The sequence below is a fragment of the Electrophorus electricus genome, chromosome 14 (genome assembly GCF_013358815.1).
Source record: "Electrophorus electricus isolate fEleEle1 chromosome 14, fEleEle1.pri, whole genome shotgun sequence".
Taxonomy (NCBI): domain Eukaryota; kingdom Metazoa; phylum Chordata; class Actinopteri; order Gymnotiformes; family Gymnotidae; genus Electrophorus; species Electrophorus electricus.
Window position 1 is genome coordinate 3,041,604 of NC_049548.1, and position 22,033 is coordinate 3,063,636.

The window sequence follows — 22,033 nt, forward strand, 5'->3', positions numbered from 1 at the left end:
GTGTGAGAGAGAGAGAGAGAGAGAGAGAGAGAGAGAGAGAGAGAGAGAAAGAGTGAGTGAGAGAGGAAGAAAAGATATCATATTCGGTTATAAAGTACAGCAACTGATCGTATTGATGATGTTGATGTGTGTTTTATCACCCAATAATCTCTTCAGATCTTAAATCACTGAGAAGGACACTTTTATGTAAATGAGCAGGCTGCAGGTGGCAGCATTGTTCCAGTGGCAGTCGAGCTGCAGGTGGCAGCATTGTTCCAGTGGCAGTCGAGCTGCAGGTGGCAGCATTGTTACAGTGGCAGTAGAGCTGCAGGTGGCAGCATTGTTCTTGTGGCAGACGAGTTGCAGGTGACAGCATTGTTCCAGTGGCAGTCGAGCTGCAGGTGGCAGCATTGTTCCAGTGGCAGTCGAGTTGCAGGTGGCAGCATTGTTCCAGTGGCTGTAGAGCTGCAGGTGGCAGCATTGAATCAGTGGCAGTAGAGCTGCCGGTGGCAGCATTGTTCTAGTGGCAGTTAGCTGCAGGTGGCAGCATTGTTTAGTGGCAGTAGAGCTGCAGGTGGCAGCATTGTTCCAGTGGCAGTCGAGCTGCAGGTGGCAGCATTGTTCCAGTGGCAGTAGAGCTGCAGGTGGCAGCATTGTTCCAGTGGCAGTAGAGCTGCAGGTGGCAGCATTGTTCCAGTGGCAGTAGAGCTGCAGGTGGCAGCATTGTTCCTTGCTCCATGCTTTTGTTTTAGAACAGTCTCAGCCAGTGAAAGGCAGGGGGCTATTCGCTGGGGTCACTCTCTGTGGGCAGACTTTCACTTATTTTTGCTGTCAAATGCTGTCAAATTTCTCCCAGCAGTGCCTCCCCCAAACACACACACCAGTGGCTTACGTCTTGGGCACAGAAAATGGATCGAACAAGACTGCAGATTCTGGGCTGGCACAGAAGAAGATGTTCAGAGTTTTGCTCATTCTAGATCATTCCAGGTTCTGAGGGGGAGACCTCGTCTGCCATAGGAGCCCTGCCACTGATCTCTGGAGGATTTCTTCCAGCTTCAAATGCCATGTACCGTTTCACTCTCCAAGATGCATGTACCTCCAAATTTGTTTTGCAAATGAACAGTGTGTTGCACCGTCAGTTCTGTTTTTAGAAAATAATACATGGACAAAAAATTCTGTGCACTGCGCTTGTAAAAGTAATACCCAGAAGACCGGTAGGACTTGCCTAGTATAGCAACCCAGGCCATACGTACGTAGTACATATGTGCCCGGTGTTACCGATCCTGTTGTATAATTTTAGCCCTGTGTAACCGATGCCTGTGCTGAGTGCTGGGCCCCAGTGACTGCTGAAGAGGATGACACATATTGAGCACAGCTCAGGAATACTCTGTGGATCCTAGTGCTGAATCGCCAGGACATTCCTGTTCCTCCGCCCCTTTGCGCCAGCCCGGGCCTGGAAGCTCTTTGTCAGCTACTGTCAAAAGGCCAGAGGAGCCCAGAGCCTCCTGGACTTAACATCGCTGTAACGGTTCTCTGTCTGTCCGGTTCAGTTGTGTTGTTTGCTCCTAATGAAAATGTACCCGATGTGGCTCTTATGTGTCATGGCATTCTACTGAAAGAAGACATTAACTAAATGCTGTGGAAATATCTGTTGTATATTTCATAGCTGTATAGAATCTGAAATCTGTTCCTGCATACAAAGTTTGTAAAGTATTCAATAAAAAAGCAATTGTACACCAAATGCAGGTTTATTTCTATTTCAAAAGTGCAAAAGATATTGGATGATTGCAGACGTTAGGTCCATTACATAGTTACAAATGCTAACGACACGAACATGAATAAATAGATTTTTGAAAACAATGAACACTGAATGTTCCTTATAGTGACGAGTGGTGGGTAATTATAAATAAATATAAAAAAATTATTAAACTATTGGAGCCATGGAATCTACAGAGGTAGAGACCTATTTCCAAAGAAACAGGGTCTATGAGTGCTTAAGCCTTCACAAGGGAAGCAAACTCTGCAAAAGAGACAAAAACAGAAATATTTTTAAAAAGATAAATGGACCATACTGGGACTATTTAAGCTATTGAACTGAATGCATCAGAAGCATATATTAACTGTATGATTTAACATTTCTAACATTTTAAACAACACTTGAATTTCAACATTGACCAATTCCAACATTGCCTGTCATTCAATGATTGTTCAATGGGTCAATTCTTGGTAGCTCCAGACAATAGATAATTCTGAATGTAAACTATAACAATAAAATATGAGCCAAATTAATGCACCAGCAATGTTGTAAAAAGTTTTTTTTCTGGCAGTCCTTGTCATACATATCCAGTACTGTAACTGCATGTCTGCTACCTCTTTGCTTTGTTATTTCATGTTGCTTGTAGGTTTGGAGTGGAGATGTTCACATTAGCTTTATTGGCGTTCACATTAGACGTAGTTTGCTATAGGTTTCCTTCAATATGCTCAGCTTAAAAATCCTGACACTGTGATCAAAAATTCTTTGTTCTGATTCCTAAAACATATATAAACAAAAACAGCCAAATGTTCGCTGTAATAGTCTAGTCATAAAAATGTCAGAATTATAATAATCGTATTATTTGGACTCCTTTCCAAAGAGATTTCAGTACATGACTGGTGTGGTAGATACATTATTACAAATCTCTGCCAGGATTTCCTCGGCTATAAATCTACCAGTGTTGTTTGAGGAACGCCGTACCATCAACTCCGATTTTGCTGTCGCCGTCGGTGTCGCCAGCTGCGAGGAAGGCCTTGGTCTCAGCATCAGTCAGAGCCCTGGCACCAGCGGAGAAGTTCTGCAGGAACAGCCTGACGAAGACGGGAGGCGAGATGCAGAGAATGAGGATTGTCGAGGCACTTGTTTCGGCTACGGAAAGAGACTTCGGAAAAAGTACAGAAGTAACTGTGAATCTGATTCTTACTTCAGCTCATCTTCCTCAATGAAGCCGCTCGTCCTGGTCAATGACAAAGAAGGCCTTCTTGACGTCATCGGCAGACTTGGAGGACAGGCCGACCTTGGCGAAGAAGGCCTTGTAGTTGAAGGTCTCAGGAGCTAAACATTGAGAAAGTCTTACTGCTGAAATGTGTTTTTCCCCTTGTTTTTATCGCAACCAATGGTTTGGTACCAAAATGATGAATTTGTAGATTAATATAATTAAAATTCTGAAATCAAAGTAATTCTACCAATAGTCTTTAGGAACACTGTGTAGTACCTTGGGTGACATGAGTTTCGTAGAGAATCAACAGACTTCTACCAAAGCAATGAATGTCTGCAGAATCTTACCAGAGCAATCCTTCAGGGCTGCAGCCACATCCTCTTCCTTGAGAATTCCAGCAAATGCAATTTTAAAAGAACTGGAAGTCAATGGGAGCCAGGAAAGGTCATTCCAATGTAACATTCTAAAACAGCATATGCTTGATTTTTCAAAGCACAACCCATGTAAGCATAATAATTTGGACTAAAATCAGAAATGATTCGTTCTATGAAAATTACTTTCAAGAGGGACCACTTTGAATTTCACAACTGCTCCTCAAAACGACTAAAACAAGAGGAATAATGGAAACAAAATGACGAAGCATAAGTATGAGTCTGCATCTCTATGTAAAATTAACTGGCTCCCTATCAGAGTCATTCTTAGCTCCATCGCCCTAAATCTCATGTTATGTCTTAATAATGCGCACAGAATGAAACTTAGGCTAGTGAACAACCCAGCATCAAGAGCTCCTCTGTCTGAAGAAAGTCCTTGGTTCATAGCCTGTAACTGAGAAGGTGTTCATATTCTCAGTCCTGCTGGGTAAAAGCTGGTAAATCATCTTGGATCCCCCAGTGAGTTAATTTCCTTTTTAATGTATTCCATATTGATCAAGCCTTGCCCACAGAAGCACATCAGTGCTGAAGTGTTAGGTGGTGGTGAATCAGCCTCCCTTTGGCAAACTCACCTCTGTGCTGGCAACTGTACAACAAATGTGAGATGGTTCCAGTAAGAGGCCCTACTTTTACATATATACCCTGGTCCCAAGAGCTGTAATGGGCACCATATGCTTAGGATGGGTATAGTTTTGCAAAAATGTGTCTGCTAGTCATTTTGCTCTATTAATATCCTTTTAAAATGGGGAAGCTCCAAGCCCTTATATGAAACACAAGAGGGCATCTAGAGCGCTCTTTAATATGCGCTCAGCAAATGTGTGGAGTGCCACTGGACTCTTCTAGGGTCGTTTTCTTGCTTTCTCAAAAACGTTCTTCTCTAGCTGTATCATGTAAGGTGGTGAGCCTAGGCACACATGCGCAGGCAGAGAGCAACAGTATCACATGATTCGATAACAAAGTAATTTGAAGTTCTTAAGCTGTGAAGAAAAATTGCTCAACCACCTTAGTCTACTAGGTTATGTGAATGAACATACTTATGGGTATGGGTTTAATATATCAGTCAATATATCAGTCTCCTGGAATTGAGATTCTGTGTATTTCAATATAGACACTAGAAATGCCCTCGTTTTGTCTTCAATGACAAAAATGAATCTGTCTGAATGAAGTGAGATGTGAAAGGTAATATTTACAGCAGTGTAATCAATTCTGTTTGATGTGTGTTCTGAATCACTCACAGTCCACTGCCAAGGTCAGGGAAAATTTCTCAAGGGATGCTGGCTGGGGTTAGACAATGAACAAAAATGGTTCACCTGACTGATATGCTTCTATTTCAGGGATCTTCACCTTTGCACTATAATAGAAGCCATGAAATAGGCTAACATGAAACGCCGAACTAGTGTGATGGTGAATATTACACCTATACAGGCTAAATTATTACAGGTGAGGCTGCAGTGATGGCAGTTTCCAAGACAGGTGAGTTCCAAAAGGGTAAATGTGGGGATAGAATCCTAAAGTGTGCTCAAAATAGGTGAGACCAAGGGGGGAATGAGGGAGCAAGTTTTGTGCATATTCCTCCCATGGGTCTCTCCTGGCAACAGAGCTCCTGATGACCTCGCTCTGCCTGTGTGTTCGCTTGTGTGTGGTAGCCTGACGTACGACTGATTGTGATATTGGGCTTCCCCATCCTTTGATCCAACACAACTTCCCCTGGCAGATCAAACTGGTCGTGGATGTGCAGGAATAATTCTTCAGCTGTGTGAAATGCAGTGGGGAGAGCTAGTAGCTGGATAACACACACCCTTTTTGAGAAAAGATAGACAACGGTGAGTATAGTGGTTTTACCCTCAGATGCTGTCAGGTCAGTGATGAAATCCACAGCTATGTAGGACCATGGTCAATCTGGAGTGGGCAGCAGTAGTAACTTTCCCACAGACACTGTGCATGCTACATTGCTGGTGGCACAGACCGAACAGGATTTTAGGAAAGAGGCCATTTGCTTGTACAAAGAAGAACACCAGTACCATCTAGGGATTTCACTGGCCCTGGTAATGGACCTGACAAACCAGGAGAATTGGTTTTTGGCAGGTAGTCGAGGAGTCATATCTGCTTTAGTGTTCTTTGACCATGGTTGGTGATAGTACACTGAAGCCTACAGAAGAAGAGTCACTATCAGGCTTTCTGTCATTTTGTCATGTCAGTTTAGGTATTGGAGATTTTTATGATTAGTGATGATGACAAAAGGGAACCAGACGTCCTCTGGCCAATGGCACTGTTCCTCAAACACCAGCTAAACGGCTCGGAGTTACTTGCCTCTGATTCCATAGTTAGCTTCTATTGGCATGAGCTTATGGGAGAAGTAATTCACATGATGGAATTTTGATGGTGGTGCTTCAATAGGACCGCCACCTTGCAGAAGTGAATGCATCAGGGACACTTACGTTTGTCACAAAATAAGGTCTGTGAAAGGTTTAGCGAATGGAACTAAGGGCTCTGAGAAAGCAACTGTCAAAAGTCGCAAAGTCTAGGAACCTTTGCAATTCTTCACGTGTAATGGAAGTGCTAACACTTGCCCTACATGATGAATGTGTTCATTCAGTGACGCCAAATAGATTAGAATGTTGTCAACGTAGACAACTCCTCCCTTACTCCTACCATGTTTTTTAATTTAGTTTGGTGAATACCCAGACAACCCTTAAACTGTTCCAGAGTTGATGGGTCTAGCAGAGGAGGATAACGTTGTCTGTTACAGTATCAAGACAGCGGTAGTTAATATAGACAATTAATAGGAATAGCTAATAGAGGACATTTCCAGCATCATTTAGAGTATTTAGCTGATGCTTTTATCCAAAAGCAGCTTATAATTATGACTGAATACAGCTTGATCAATTGAGTTTTAAGGGCCTTGCTCAGGGGCCCAGCCTTTGCTTACTGTGTTTAGACAACGGGACATGCAATAAAGGGACCACTGAATGTTAGGAAATCAGAGGGCTATGTGTGTGAAGCCATTGCAGACCACGGGTGTTGGGATAGGAGATATGGATGTCATGGTTGGTCCCTCCTAATAAATCTCTACATGTGTCCCCCTCCTTACCTCTCATTCTTACAATGGGATGGTCTCCCAAATCAACCTGGAGTGACCTTGAGCCGTGGTGGTACCCATAAAGGTGGTGGCGCCTCTTCAATCAATCAGCACTGATAGATTTTTTTCAAAATAATTAATTAATAAACATTCATCAGTATTTTTTTTCTCCAGCCTGCCTCAAGAGCTCTGACAACATCCAACAATTCTGAGGGAAACGAGAAAGCAAACATGAATCTGTCATAACGTTAATGTGTTAGCTCAGTGTGATTGGCTGACTTCTGCACGAGCCCACCTTCCCAACCAATCGTCCCACTCCATCCGTGTTTGCGGCCACATTGAAGGCTGTCATCTCAGCGGCCATGAGAGTTCTTCACAAATAACACACAACAAGCAAGAAACACAAGGTACATGAGCTTATGATGGAAAATAGGGAACATAATTTGTGAGATGAAATGCTGAAACTACTGAATGTTTATATTAAAAATCAGTCAGTTGCAAAATTCTTTATTATTTTTGGCTCTGTAATTCAGTACATTGGATTTGAAATTCAATTGGGGGCAATTTATAGTGCAGTACAGTACAGCAGTTCATTGTTAAGCTTCCTACATGGTTCTATCTTTGCCAGATTGTGAACAATAATACATCAGACACTAATCAGTTTGGAAGTGAATTTTAAAGAAGCCAAATGGTTGGTCTTCCAAATTTCCTCCATCTCCTTATGTCTTTTATATATTTTTGCTTCCGTCCAGAAATTCTGTGGGCTTCAGTTATTTACAGTCGACTGCCGATGAAAAACATCCTGGCTTTGTGTAGCTGTGCCTCGCCTGTGCTTTTCTGAATACCAGATCAGATTCAGCAACACGAGGCTGATCCTTTGTACTGTGAGAGTAAGAGTGTATTACCATAAGCAGAAGAGTCCATGTTCTACACTGTTCCATATTGTAGAGGTGTGCAAGAAGTCTGTTTTTGGCACTCTGTTCCCTCTCACAACAGAGACACTAGATGATGTGAACATGTACTGGTGAAATGATGAGATTTCTCCTCCATAAATCTCTTAAGGTTTATCTTCTCCTCCTTCCAGCATTGTTGCTCTTGACCACTTTGCTTTTATCCAGTCCTTTTTGATTTGCTGGATGTAGGTGCGCTCATCACCATGAGCTTATGCTATGTTTTGTGTGTTTGTGTGTGTGCAGGTGTGTGTGTGTGCGTGTGTGTGTGTGTGCGTGTGTGTGTGTGCAGCAGGCTGAGGCTGCAGTGACGTGGGCTTGGTTTCCTGCTCAGGCTGTTTTCCTCAGGATGGACGTCTGTGTGCTGTCATGCATGGGCAGCTGGGGGCCACGGCAGCGACACAAACATCCTCTCCGCCTGCTACCTGCCCTCATGGCCTTGACCCTTTCCATGCTCGATCGGTTGTTTGCAGGAAGGCCAGGTTTCCTGTGTGACAGGGATTTGGTTAGGGTTGGAGCCCATACTCTCTCGCACACAATCCACGACACATCTGTTGGTTTGGCCCATGTGCTTTTCTTTATGTGTCTCTTTATGTCTGGTAATCAGAGCTCTTATTAGAAGACAGAGAGAGGCCTTCAGCTGGGTTCATTCAACAAGCCTGCGTTACGGTGAGTGAATGGTTAGTCTCTTTATTTTAACTCTTTAGCTGAAATACGGCACTGCACTGTTCTGTGATGTAGGCTGACATGGGTGTTTATGAGGCTGATTCACAGGCACACTTTGAGCCTCAAGTTGGACTAAATCGCCACTGAAAATGATGTTTTGTCATTGGCTTAGAATTCATCTTGGTCAAATGGCCCATGACGTTTTTAGTTCAGCAAGATGTATAACAATAAACCTGTTAGTGATGCATTTACTAACATTTAATAGCTTTTATATTGTACTTTCTCAAGTGTTTAAAGTTTACAATATATAGTGAATGTAGCTACCTTCTACTGCAGTGATAAAAAAAATATATTAAGAAGTGATTAACTGCTGAGTGAGCTATCTGTCCTAATTACTGTACCTTCTAATTACAACATATGTTTATTACATGTCAAGAACATTCATGTGGTCTATTTTTGAATGCAAGTGTTCCATGGCTCACGGTGACGTGGGCAAAGACCTTGTGAAGCCCAGCTGCTAAGCTTCACCGTCTCCACCCTACAATACTTTCATACTTGCCCTTGATTCATCTGATTCATCTTCACATTGTCATCAGGTCTTTAGACTGCAACGTGTCCACATGATTGTGTGTGGGGCGTGAGTGTCTGTTGCGAGAGCTGTGTTCGCTGGTGCGGGGCTCGGTTTTGCTGCTGTGGCCAGAGACCGTGTTGCTTCAATGATCCTTGCAGCTCGGTTACACCTCTGTGTACACCTTACATTTCTATCTGACCAGCTGTGATGGAGACATGCCAGACTCTCAGGTTTAGCCAAGATGGCACCCCCAAACAAATTGCTCAATGTTCAGCGTTTGTGCGTATTGCTCAACGTTCAGCGTTTGTGTGTGTGCATGGCCGGGACAGTTATGCGCTACGTCCCACAGCCCTGGAGTGACTCTCGCCTGATTGGTGGCACCAGCCATCAGTCTAAAAAAGAATAGCCCTTGTTTGGAGCCACCATCTCACACCAGGAGTCCAGGAGGGCGTTCCTCCCTGCTTGGCAGGTCTTGCCAAGTCTCTCCCTTGCACTTATCTTCGACACGGCCCTTGGGCCCCTGCAGCAGTGGCAGAAGGCCAGAGAGCTGTGCTTCTCCGCACCATGACCTAACACCAGCCAGAGCCAATTGCATAACGTCGCCCAGACGCTCATGCTATCCATGGCACGGTCCGCCGGAGACGGTCGGCCGGTGGATTGCGTATCCTGCACCTCCGCGGCACAGCCCCACCAGCAGGTGTTTCGACTGCATCACAGGAACAGAAAATAGAGAGGCCTGCCTTGTGGGCAGTTTCTGTTTCCTTCCTCATTCTGGCATCCAAAAGAGGTGTTTTCCCTTCTGACTGAGTGACAAACAGGCATCAGACGAGCTTGGACGTAGGGCCTACTGCCTTGAGAAGCTGTGGGAGCATTTGTTATGTATACCGGGAGACTTTGGATACCGTTGATGCATCGACTCCCTGATATACTAAAGCTGAAATTGTTTCAGAAGAAGGTCTGCTATAAGCCAGAAATGGGGTCCCTAGTTTAGAAAACGTCTGGAATTCATTGTATTGTTTTTAGGTCAGCTGGATTTTGTACACAGAGACTTGAATGTGTGTAAAGTGAGGCAGGCAGATGAAGAGGCCTCTATTTCAGCTGTCACACTCAGGGGAAAGCTGCCAGTGGGACTCTCAGTAGTTGTGACACTGAATCGATGTTTTTGCACCTCAAGCTGCATATAACAGCTTGTGTAGCTTCAGCTGTACAAAGACTATTTGTTGACATCAAACTGCAATATTTGAGCTATTACCCCCATTTAACTAATGATCTGTGTAACTGGAACATGATCAGAAGTCCAAATATTAGTTTCAGAAATTGGTTCTTCATTTAGACAGTTTGAAATCATAATTTAGCCATTATTTTTTTTATCATATTTTCCAAGAAAACTGTGCTTGTTAAATGAATTTTTGATAAATGAATTTTCAATCTCTGACTGATTGAAATCATGACTGCAATTTTGGCACGCGAGGCACTGAACAGCTATGCTGATGAAGATGTACTTAACAGTAGCCCACCTGACACAGTGCGCTTTGGACCGAAATACAGAGCCTGCAACTGGAGCAGGGCAGCAGCCCGTGTGCCAGTTGGCTCAGACTGAAGCTACTGTTCCTCCATCTCTCTCCCTGGGGTTTCCCTGAGCAGCCCTTGGCCTGTCTCTGGTTTTATGGCCATGATAGCATCACCTCAAGTGCTGGAGAGACTCGATCATTAGTCCTGCAGACTCGGCACTGGGTGACCACGGAATCCACAGAGCTGAATTAAGGTTCATGAAGCCATCAATCGTAGATCAACTTTGCCACCACCTCCTTTCCCACCAAGCTGTGTGTGTGTGCGTGTGCTCTCATTTGGCTCTGTCTCCGCGCATGTGAGTGAGATGTGGGCCAGGCCTGTGGTGAATGGCTGCTTTTTAATGACCATGTGAACTTAGCCCTTCCCTAAACAGAGGGGAGGACAGGAAACACAGGATAGACCACGCAGCTGGCCAGTTCTCACAGAGATCAAGCAGAACAGGGCAAAGGTCATCACCCTGCCGCTCGACAGCACGCTGCCAGCCACACAGCTCAACACAATCTCCCACAATGCATTTATCTGAGAGTCAGTTTCACAGGTGTCCCTGTAGTAGTTGGGAGGTGAATGTAAAGAATGTAGCATCATGTCTGGAAAAAAAGTCATGTTCAATCATTCGGCGTATCATGCTTTTTTAATATTTTCAATCCACTAAAACTTTTAAAAAACAAAACACAAAACAAAGTTGAATGCTTTCTTTTAGTTTGATGACAAATGACAAAATATTTGTTATATGTGCATTAAATATCAAAGGATTGTGATAATAATTTCAATCCCTACAATATTAGTTCAGCAACAGCATTTCTCACTGCAAATCCAAAAGAAATTAATTCTTTGCTTCTGCCCAGTGTTAAATGTATGTATCCTGGAGTGTGTGTGTGTGTGTGTGTGTGTGTGTGTGTGTGTGTGTGTGTAAGCCCTTCAGAATCTTCTGAATCATAAATACAGGTGAACTGATTCCTTGTTTTTATGTTGCACCATGGTCCTGGAGGAACATTGTCCCATTTTTGTTGTGTACTTGTATATAGCTGAAATGACAATAAAACCTCTTGACCTTGAACTTGAACTTGAACTTGATGTGCAGTGCAAAGGCAGACAGGCAACCTGACTGAGCTATTTATTTTTAAATTACAGTGACACAGCATATAGCAAATCTATCAAACATACTTGTCCATTTAAGGCTACTCACAAAGCTTTGCGGGCCCCTAGTGTTATAGAAAGTGTTGCCCTAATGTGAGGACCCCTCCTCTGTTCACCCAGAAATCCTCATAAAAACCTTTTCCATATTTAGAGCACAGCAACAAACCTTTGACTGTAAGTGTTCCCTTTTGTAACGGTAGGGTTACTTTTTCTGTGGTGGTATAATGTCACACTGGGGCCAGCAGTGCTACGAATGATCAGGTTTAGATACATCTGGGATACGATGTGTTGGGGGTGAATCACGATGAGTCTCTGGGGGTGAAGAAGCCAACTGCCTGCATTCGAAGGGCTTCCGTGGTCCTTGGATCCTGCTACCCTCTCATTCACCCCAGAGAGATCCAGTGGTGCAGTCTGTGTGAAACACAGGTATGCACCCACAGAAAAAGCTCCAGGGTTCATGCATACCCACTTAAAAATACACAAGGATATGTAACAATAACGTTTTGTGACAGAATTTCTATTTCATTGATATTGTTTAACAAAGACTGGCTATAGTATGACAGCAATGAAATAAGTCTTGCAGTGGATGACAGCTCCTCCTTCACCCTGTGTGCTTTGAGTGTTATGAAGTACAGAAAGTGGCAGCTAACCCATACAGGACGGGTTCTGAGTTATATATAATATATATTTATATAACGTATATATAATGTTATGTCTCTATGAGCTATAGCGAACCCAGGTGCTCATTGTTTGTCACTGTTTTGGTAGATTTCTCTAATACCCCCTTAAATTACTACATGGTATGTTATGGCATGATATGATATCCACAAGTGTCAGATAATTAGAGCTACTGAAAGAGAGGACCATTTTTCGTCTTCTTTTAAAGCTTCGGTTAGCCATGGTACAAAGATTATAAAGACTTCATGAAATATAGATTTTAGCACTAGCACTTGTTCAGCACTAGGTGCTACTGCTAATCTAGATTTTTTGAAAAAGGACAACTTCTATGATGATGTTAATTAGTCGTGTTTTTGTCTACTTCAACGTTGTGCTATTTTAGGCACTCGATAGCTTGCTCTCTCTGAGTGTTTGCATGGATGGGCTTCTCAGTAGACAACGTTCACGTTCTCCAACATAAATATGTTCCTGGGGTAATATACACTTGCTCTTCTTTTTGTAAGAATTTTTTCCCTCTTTACACAGATGTACACGCATTACTTAAATCAATAAAGTATTGTCTTATTGATACACATTTAATTGCACGGGTACATAGTCAAGAGGTTCCCAGTGTCAACATGCTGAACGTTGTCATCTAACTCACTTCTGCCTGATAATAGTGGCCTATGAGGAACAACGTTAGCAGACGTCACTGTTATCTTTCATGTAGTCTTCTGTTTAAAAACCTCTGCAGATTTGGTCAGCCATCACTGATAACTCAAAGTCGAACTGTTTCTCATCAAAGTGAACACTCAGCCATACGGATCTTGAGCCGTACTGCCAGAAACAGGAGCTGCGTGTGCAGGGGGACACAGCCTCCTCTGGCTTTTGTACGTGACTGCCAGCGCCCTTATTTAGACCACTGAGACGTCGGTTGGCAGAGCCATTGCGGCTCAGCCTGTTCCTATTTCCAAGCCTTTGCCCGCGTGGCAGATGGAGAAGCTCGCAGACACTTTCGCCGCCCTGCCCTGAGATCCCATCCACTGTTGACATTTTATAAATACTCGATAGCAGTTGATCGATTCTGTAATCAAAGTATGCAAGCATAGAACATTTATTTAATGCTTTTGGCTCCTTATGGTAAATATTATATAGGCACTAAACGTGGAAGGAGAAGGGAGATATATTTGTGTTTACAAATTGCGCTTCGTGTCGTGTATACGGTACTGCAGCACAGGGTACCCTCGTGCCGAGTCCAAAAAAGGTGTCGGCGGTGGAGGCGGACGTCTCGTTTTTGTCCTTTACCCAGAATGCCGTGGGGTGGCAGACGAGCAGGGCCGAGGAGGTGGCATGGCTCTCGACTCACTGCACCACTGGCTCTGTTTTGCATGCTCAGAATAAGCCCAATGGCATCCAATTACACAGCTCTCGCTGACTGTTCGGTGTCATCTGCTGGAGGGATATGATGAATCCACTCTTCTCGTGTAAAGAGACACCGTTGAGTTCTCATCCTCCCTACAGGTTTTCTTTCTTTTTTTTTTAGGCATGTAACAGGTCACTAGACGTGGACGTCAGAGCAAACACAAGTAAAACAGCAAGAGTTCTCCTCTTTTGGTAGCGATGTGGTTTGTATTCACTGTCAAAGTGGCCCTTGCGCACCGCGCATGGTGTCGTGGTACCTTGCGCAAAGCCTCCTGGCATTGCCTGCCGTGTGCCTGCTTGGACCGTGTGGCGGTTCTGAGATTCCCTTACGAGGGAGGACCGCAGCAGTGGCGAAGATTTGCTTTAAACTTCAAAAAGTGAAAGCAGCTCACATAGGTCAGCGGAGTTGGTAAGACATGTTGTCCCAATAGGAGTCATTTACCCAAGGGCCTGGTAGACAGTCAATGTGGAATGATAATGATCAGAAACAAATGACAGTTAGCCCTTCCTATCATGCCGTGAAGATTTATTCTAATGTGCATACATTTTAGACACGTGCAGTGGATCTCGAGCTTAGACTTATCACTATTCATTGCTTGTATTTGCTAGGTACCAGTGCCACATATGAATCCTTTGAACAGTTTAAGACATATAAAGTTTGGAATACTTATCCTACATCTATTCACCTCTCTCTCTCTCTCTCTCTCTCTCTCTCTCTCTCTCTCTCTCTCTCTCTCTCTTTTTCTCTGCCTTGTAGGGTTGGCTATTTCATCAGCTATACTGTATACACATTTGCTGCCAAGTCCAGTGGAAAAAGTGTCCGATGTCTATCCATCCATCTTATTCTTCATCAGGGTTATGACAGCAGCTTGCAGCCTCCAAGCAAGCCCATGTCATGTCAGACGGGAGCGAGATTCAGAATCGCCTCGGCGAGGAAACACGAGCTACCGCTTCCTTCTCACCATGTGCCTGAACGAGTCGCCATCTGTGTCTTTTCTTACAGCGTATGTGTGAGCAAAATGTATGTTTGTTTGTGTGTGTGTGTGTGTGTGTGTGTGTGTGTTGGTGTGTGTGACTGAACTTGCGCTGTCCACTGGGAACAATATCCTGCTGCTGAATGAGTGTGATGAGGAAAACTCCAGCATCAGTGATTTTGTTGCCAGAGGAGTGTCGTGGTGCCACGCCCTCTTCATCCAAGGCTCCGCCTTCAGCCTTCACCGCACATCCTGCTGAGGTCTCTGCACATGGACCAGAACTGTACTGGAATCCTCTGCAGGTATTGGAGATTAACCTTCCCGTAGTAAAGTCACAAGCACAAGTTCTGGTTTGTTGGACTGTGCTTGCGCCGCCTCAATCACTGTGTGATTAACTGTCATTCTGTTAAATGACCACTTGTGGGTGCTGGATGTCTATCGCTGAGACTGCAGTCCTAATAATAGCCACAAGAGGGCACTAGCCTCTCCTTCAGCCACTCTTCACCCATCGCTCACACGGTTCGTTTCCGTGGTGTGTGCATGGCTGCGTAGCCACTCTTTCTGTCTTCTGCTTTGCTCCATATAAGTTTGAGAACACAGGTTGTTGTATTACATCTGCTATTCATCAGCACATATTCTGTGAGGCTGTTGGCGATGGGCCTTTTCTCGGGGTTTTCCGTTGGCTCATTTGTTAAGTTGCCCATGTCCTTCATTGTCCACCGAAAAGGTGAGGTAACTGAGTCATGAGTTATCCTTTTGTCTCTACTCCAGCACCTCGGATCAGGTAACAGTGAGGTAGAGGGAACGGTTTTCAAACTGATTTAAAGAATATTTTAATCGTGTAGGAATAATAGCCCTTATATAGTCTTCCCAATTTAGGAGACCATAAGTAATTGGACAATTGGCTGTTCATGTTCAAAAGGGTTAACGCGAGGCCTAGAGTTGATTCTAGATGTGTCACCTAGAGGACCAAAGCAATGCCAGTGTCGTTAATACAGTCTTAAAAAACGCATCAATCTCATTGATTTCCAGATCATTCCGTTTCGCATCTCCAGATTAAGACAAGGCTTTAAAAGACTTTCAAATAGTGACTCACCAATTAGCAGTGCAAACTGTTAAACAGAACCTAGTGTAGGATGTAGGCATAAGTGTGTCAAAGATGAGTTTAAATACGCAAGCACTGCTTCAGAGGGGCCACCGCACGGCCCCGGTAAGCTTCGAGAACAGAAAGGGCAGGTGTATTCTGGGGCAATGTCTTCGCTAAATAAAACAAAGGGGGTTTGAATGTATGGCTGCTAGTCCCTGCTGGAACTTGTTCACTTGTCTTTACTGATGATGTCCTTATTGATGAGGCTTCAACTGAAAAAGCCTTTAACAACCAACCTACTAACCTAGTGTTTGCACCTGATAAGTACAGTGCGAATCCATTCAACACTGTCGTTTGATGGACTTGGTGGTCTATTTATCTTATGGTCTAATAGGTTGTTTGACAACTTCAATTTCACAGTGTGTTTGTGTGTTTACAGGGTGTGGGGACAGGGTGGATGTGAGCCTCCAGAGGTTGTCTACAGACACCTGTTAGACAAAGGGACGTTAAGCCACAGGCTGAATGAGCAGGGGATTAGTCCTGTCTCCTGCCAAAGAGAAACGTGCCTCTCCTCTTACACACCGATGACCAGCGTGCCTCTGACCCGCTCGTCCTCAACACCTGGCTTCCTTCCAATCATGCCTGAGGAGATTATTATCCACTGAAATAGACTTCATACTCTAAGTAGTTTAGCGGTCTGTTGCTGAGTGTGTGTGCGTGTGTGTGTGTTACCTCTCTGACATCCCCACAGTGCCAGTTGAGTCAGCTTTCCATGTGCCTGTCTGAGTCATCTATCTCAAGGTTGCCTAGAGACCATGTTGGGGGAGATGTTTCCTTTTGCGCAAAGGCTGATGTAGGTTTCCAATATTTATTCAAGCCCTGCTCTGAGAGGGGAGGAGAAAATCATACATTCCTTGATTATTGAGTGAGTGTTCTTCCATCAAAAAAAAAGTACATTTTTACAGTCCCTTTTTGTCATGGTTATTTGATCTAGGCCTTCATGTTTACCAGAACTAATACTGGCTGTACACCAAGGGAGACTTTTTAATGCTGTGAAAATATTTTATTCTCAAATTAGTTTAGGAAGTCCATCCCTTGGTGTTAAACTCATTCTTACCCATTTCAAACCTATAGGACTATAAGATGCTGTTCATTCGTGGGTTTCACAGTAACTGAGCTGTGTCTCAGAGCATACCTTCTTTAGAGCTGCAGCCTTCGGGTGAGCTGATAACTGGCTGAGCAGATTTCTGGGCTAAGTTCTATAGCCCAGAGACACATGGCTTGTCCAGAAAAAAAACAAAACCTGCTTCCAAAGACCAGTGGCCTGGAGACACTGCACAATGGACTCTACGGGTCGAATTTCCGATATTAATCCTTAAAGATCCCCTCACACCTGGTGAGTTTTTGGTGCTGCAAATGGAATGGGATGGCATGGCGATCAAACTCTCAAGCCGTGAAGTGAAGGCACAGATGTCCCTGGGGTGCTAAGCGCACTTATCACGCTCTGACAACCCATGAACAGGCTTCATTGTGCTACGCAGAGCTTGGTTTAAATTATCAACAGAGTGTAGCCACTGGTCTTCAGAAGATTTTGAGTAGGTTTGTGATTATAGGCACAATTCCTTTGTGTGTGAGTGCGTGTGCATTTGTGTGTGTGTGTGAGCAAGAGAGAGATGCTTTAACGATTTAAGCTGATACATTTAACTGTCAGCCTGCTTAGGCCAGTGGACATAAGAGGTCATTGTTATTTTCCTCTTATTTAGACAGCATCTGGCTCATGGAAAAAGTGACTTATCCCTCTTCCACATTTTATGACGGTGCATGAAGCAAGCTTTAATGACCTGCTCCCTGTCTCGTCTCTCAGCCAATCAGGGCAGAGGAGGACTGATGACATCAGAGACGGCGTGACGTCAGTCACACACACATAGCCCTCCTTACTTTTTCTCAGGTCAGTGGCCACGGCAGTTCAGCAGATGTGAAGGACATGTTTTGTAATGTCTTCCAAACCATTTTTGTTGTTGTTATTTTCGTACATTTGCATTATGCAAGTTACAGTCATCCACCCTGTACACTGCATACCTATTGCACACTGCATATTTATTGCATACTTTTAGCTGTTAAGTGAGAAGTATGTGTTAGGGAGTGTCTCTCAGGTGAACAATGCAGGTGTAAGGCACAGTTAGAGGAAGGCCTACAGTATTTGGTTAGCTATTTTTAGACGTGCCCTTGAAGCAAGCCAGCTGTGGGCTTTTGCTCCTGACGGACCTGAGACACCTAATATTTGTTTATGTGCTTTTTTCCTAATTGAATTATGAAACGTTTGCTCCACGCGTTATCCCCTTACCATTAGTACACAGCTTTCAGTTGTCCTGCAGACAGAGCATGCAAACCAGAAAGTTATCTCTGAGCACCTGTTCACAGATTGGGACCTACAAAAAGTGTATTATGTAAATGTCTTGCACCGCCGCGGCCAGAGGGACAGTTGACAGTGCGCTTGTGCGTATGTCTGTGCTTTTTATCTGAGCACTGAACCAATTAACCCTGTGCAAGTCTGCCATAGTTGAACTGCAGCCATATTACTATATCAGTACCTGTGCACTGCTAAATCAACTGCATGCGCACATGAAATATGTTTTCCATAGTCTCAGCTGCCAGACCAGGCTAGATTAAAAAGTGCAGGATAAGGTAAGGAGCTATGGTACTGGCCTGAATGTCCAAACGCTACACCCCAAGGACATCGGTCTGAGCAGGTGGAGGTGAGGGTGGGGGTGGGGGTGGGGGTGGGGCTGAACTGATAGCCCCTGAGAACTTGGCAGATGTGTGCTGCACATGTTCCCTGGAGACTTTGTTACACCTTCTGGTCCATAGAATCATAATAGTGATAATACTGAATAATAATACCGAATTAATTAATTATTCATAAGACACGAGAGAGAGGTGTCCTATAATGCCACGGTGTCAGGTCATATCAGAAGCTTCCTGCAGTCAAATCCAGATGTTCCAAGCTCTGCACTCTGGTCTTGTTCTTTTCCTGCTTGCGTTTCAGGTGGTAGTGAGCACTATTACTGATGAAGCAACCCCATCACTATAGAAGTGAACCCACTACCGGTGAAGAAATGTCACTAGTGGATAGTGTAGTAGAGATGATCCACTCCCCACTATGACAAAACAATGATGGATTTTTATTTTTTTTTCCCCCTGGATGAGAAACAACTGTGGCTCTAAGACTACAAGTCTTCTCAAAGGACATTTTTACAAATGAATCCCTTCATGTGCATCAGAAAAGTTAACGTACAGTACTGTGCAAAATTCTTATCCATCATTAATTTTTATTTGAGCAAGGGAATATTATTTCTCAGTCAGAAAATACTGTAGACTATAGAAGGTGTTTTCTAGTTTTTTTTTCTGTTTTTTAATAATACATCCGAATTTACTGTACTTTATGGTTATAGTCTAAAAAAGACACAGAGAAATAAATATAACTGGTCGTCATACCATTGCAAAACAACAAATCTAATGGTGGTCTAAGACTTTTGCGTAGTACTGCAACTACATCCCTCCGTTTCCATCAAATTAAAAGTTATTTATGAACTAAGAGTGACTGAGTTGGTAAAGTCTGATGATTTCTTATGCGTACAGTACAGCCTAAAACAAACTATTCTGTTTGATTTATCTGCAGTTAAAGTTTATGAACAGGGTGTTTCTAGTTCTAGTTTTACGAGTTTAACAAGTCCGCTGTGAGTAAACAGTATACCATGTACTGGATCATTTAAAAGTAACAGACCTTTCACTTAAAAAGTGCTATGCATGCTTGTCCCATTTCTAATGCAAAGGTGTAGGGAAATTTGATAACGTTTGTACCGCTGGTGTGTTCGATAATGGTAATGAAGTAATCTATACACCGCTACCTGCAGACGTTTCAGGACGGTCAATGTTAGTCTGATGTAAGCAACATCACGATTCACAGTACTAATGCTTCAGAATTATTCTGCACGACGCCTTAAATGCATATTAAAACACTCCGTTTCAGACCCTCAACCTAGTGCACGTCGCCTAACAAATGTCCAAATAGTTTTTTCCACTGTCGTGCGCTCCACGGTAAAGCGCGAGCTGCCCCCCGGAGCCCAGTCCAAGCGGAGTCCTCGTGCCATTGGTGGGTGCAATGCTACGTGGACGTAAGACAGCAACAGGTACCCGCGCATGTGACCGTTATCGGTTCATTCTAGGAAAACAGTCTCTGTCAAGAAACCTGCGTCGTGAGAAAACGACATGAAGAGTGCAAATATTGCTTTTTTTTAATAGTCCGTCATTTGCACCGGTGACTTTTGAAACAAGTTCTGAACAATCCATCTTAACGGTAAGGCATCTTTTTCTGTCTATCGGTTTCTTTTTTCTGCGTTTTTCAGTTTCAGCAAAAAGCTTATTCACGGTGTGGTTCGTCTGACTCTTGATGTGGCATGTCGGCATTGTCCGGAAATTGCAAGAGTCGTATTGTATTAAGCAACAGTAACCTTTCCTATTTATATGTGTTCATTCACCTAGCATTCATAGATGCTTTAGAAAATAACAAAATGAGAAAGAGTTAACTAAAGTACTGACGTAAAGGAAGTCCTCTATCATATTAATATGCATTACATAAATATCATTTTCAAGTGACAAACAAGATCAAACATTAAACGATCCGTTCCAAATGACATAAAAATTGTTTAAACCACTAAACGCCAAGTATTCTGACTGATTAAGCAGTTTTCAGTTTGTGTTTGTTTAAATATATATTCTCACACAAACCTGAACGGGCAGTTAGCAGTGTTTCCATGGTGTTGCTTTGTCAGTCACCTTGCACATCAGGGGCCTGCACAGGGGCCGTGGGTGGATCCGGCATGAAGTCCAAAGCCAAGGGGTCAAAAAGGACAAGGCGCCCGTGGCCAGAGCAGGAGCACCCTGACTTCCCTCTGGAGACGGAGCCGGGCTCCAGCGAGCACGAGGGCTCCGAGGCATCCCTGCAACTCGAGGGAGCGTGGAGAGCGGCGCGGAAGGAGGGCGGCGCGGGGCCAAGGACACGCCGGCGCCGGCGCCGGCAGCGCAGCGGCGCCAAGGAGCGCAACGTGCGGCGTCTGGAGAGCAACGAGCGCGAGCGGCAGAGGATGCACAAGCTGAACAATGCCTTCCAGGCCCTCCGCGAGGCCATCCCACACGTGAGCCTGGACAAGAAGCTCTCGAAAATCGAGACGCTCACGCTGGCCAAGAACTACATCAAGGCCTTGACCGCCATCGTCCTGGGCATGTCCGGCGCCTGTCTGCCACATGGCGAGGGCCAGCCGGACGCCAGCGGCCCCAAGATCCTGCAGTGTTACCAGCGGCACCTGGAGCACGGGGATCAGGGTGACCTGGCCAAATTCCTGGACCGGATACACAGCTTCAGCCACAGCGGCTAGCGTCAGCTTCGGGAGACTGGAGACCGTACTGGAGAGGGATGCTGGCTACGCCTTGGAGAGCAGGGAAGACGAGATGCGGCGCAGCCAGAGAGGGGGCGGCTCCGAGACGGGGACAAGGTCAGATGGACCCCTGTAGAGGAGCTCTCGATGGGACCACTTCCTGATGCTGGAGACTTTGGTCCAAAATGATTATTCCATGTTAGTCTTCAATGCTGAGTTGTACCCATTGTGCCTGCCTTTTGTGCCATAACATCAGCAGACATTTCTTCTTATGATATTAATGAAAAGGACTTAAATAATGCCCATTAGCCTTAAAGTGGTGGAATCTGAATCCTTCATGAGTGAGTGGAACGCAAACCTTGAAGAATACCATTATTTATAGCCACTTTTATTGAAAGGGCACAGGCCATGCATACATTTAACACTGGGAGTGATTTAATGTACCTTACAGACTTCTATGGATCTCATTGTGTAGCCTTTTAGTTTTTCACATCAGTGGATTTTTGCAAATTAGCAACACAGCAAGCCTTTCCTCTTAAAAGCCTTTGCTGTCACGTTTCTTTATGGACGTCAGCAAGAAAAATGGTGCAAAACTATACAAACATTGTCTTTATATTGACCTTTACCAGCACCCACACTTTCATACATCCATATTTTTAGTTGTAAAGCATTTTTGTATTATTTACAGCTCTAACCATAATTGAATGCCCTATAAAACAAGTTTGAATTCACAGACATTTCACCGTATAATGCCAACATAAAAGTCTAATTCCACCAACCATACAGTAGCACTAATCATAATAAAAGTACAATATGAGAAATAAATATTCCTCCCCGTCATTTGTACTGACTTTAAAATCTTGCTGTTGTAAGTACTCGTGAGCTGTATACCGGGCATTTGGAGAGGTCTTGGATTCCTGAGAAAAGAAACATTTCCTTAGCATTGTCTTAATGCTAAATATTGCACATGTATTTGAAAGCTACACTGCAAAAGCTCAAATGGTTGTCAATGTATAATTGACTACAGTTCTCATGTAGTCAGCTGACACCATTTCCTTCTGCTTCTTAGGATCCGATTCAAATTATAGATCCTGTGTTCAG

The 22,033-nt window shown here is 44.0% G+C and overlaps 2 protein-coding genes across 6 annotated transcripts; one reads left to right on the plus strand and one right to left on the minus strand.

Moving 5' to 3' along the window:
• Positions 1 to 1,973: 1,973 nt before the first annotated feature.
• On the minus strand, positions 1,974 to 9,561 carry LOC118242414 (parvalbumin-2-like). The gene is given in 7 exon segments (XM_035533532.1): positions 1,974 to 1,999; positions 2,714 to 2,823; positions 2,937 to 2,966; positions 2,968 to 3,067; positions 3,299 to 3,369; positions 9,082 to 9,354; positions 9,551 to 9,561. Coding segments are annotated over 7 exon segments (621 nt in total).
• Positions 7,998 to 20,939, plus strand: bhlha15 (basic helix-loop-helix family, member a15). Of its 5 annotated transcripts, XM_035533481.1 has the most exons (4): positions 7,998 to 8,080; positions 14,194 to 14,440; positions 17,261 to 17,445; positions 18,544 to 20,939. In XM_035533481.1, exon 4 carries the CDS (start codon positions 20,312 to 20,314, stop codon positions 20,930 to 20,932), a length of 621 nt encoding a protein of 206 aa, XP_035389374.1. In that variant the 5' UTR covers positions 7,998 to 8,080; positions 14,194 to 14,440; positions 17,261 to 17,445; positions 18,544 to 20,311; the 3' UTR covers positions 20,933 to 20,939. The 5 variants fall into 5 exon arrangements, with proteins under 5 accessions (XP_035389374.1, XP_035389375.1, XP_026869304.2 ...); XM_035533482.1 differs by lacking the exons at positions 7,998 to 8,080; positions 14,194 to 14,440 and having other exon boundaries at positions 14,614 to 17,445; positions 18,544 to 19,854; positions 20,330 to 20,939; XM_027013503.2 differs by lacking the exons at positions 7,998 to 8,080; positions 14,194 to 14,440 and adding an exon at positions 14,614 to 17,096.
• The last annotated feature ends 1,094 nt before the right edge of the window (positions 20,940 to 22,033 follow it).

Bases quoted from the DNA above. Each gene is read 5' to 3' on its own strand.
- bhlha15 (XM_035533481.1), top strand. From the start codon at position 20,312: ATGGTGTTGCTTTGTCAGTCACCTTGCACATCAGGGGCCTGCACAGGG.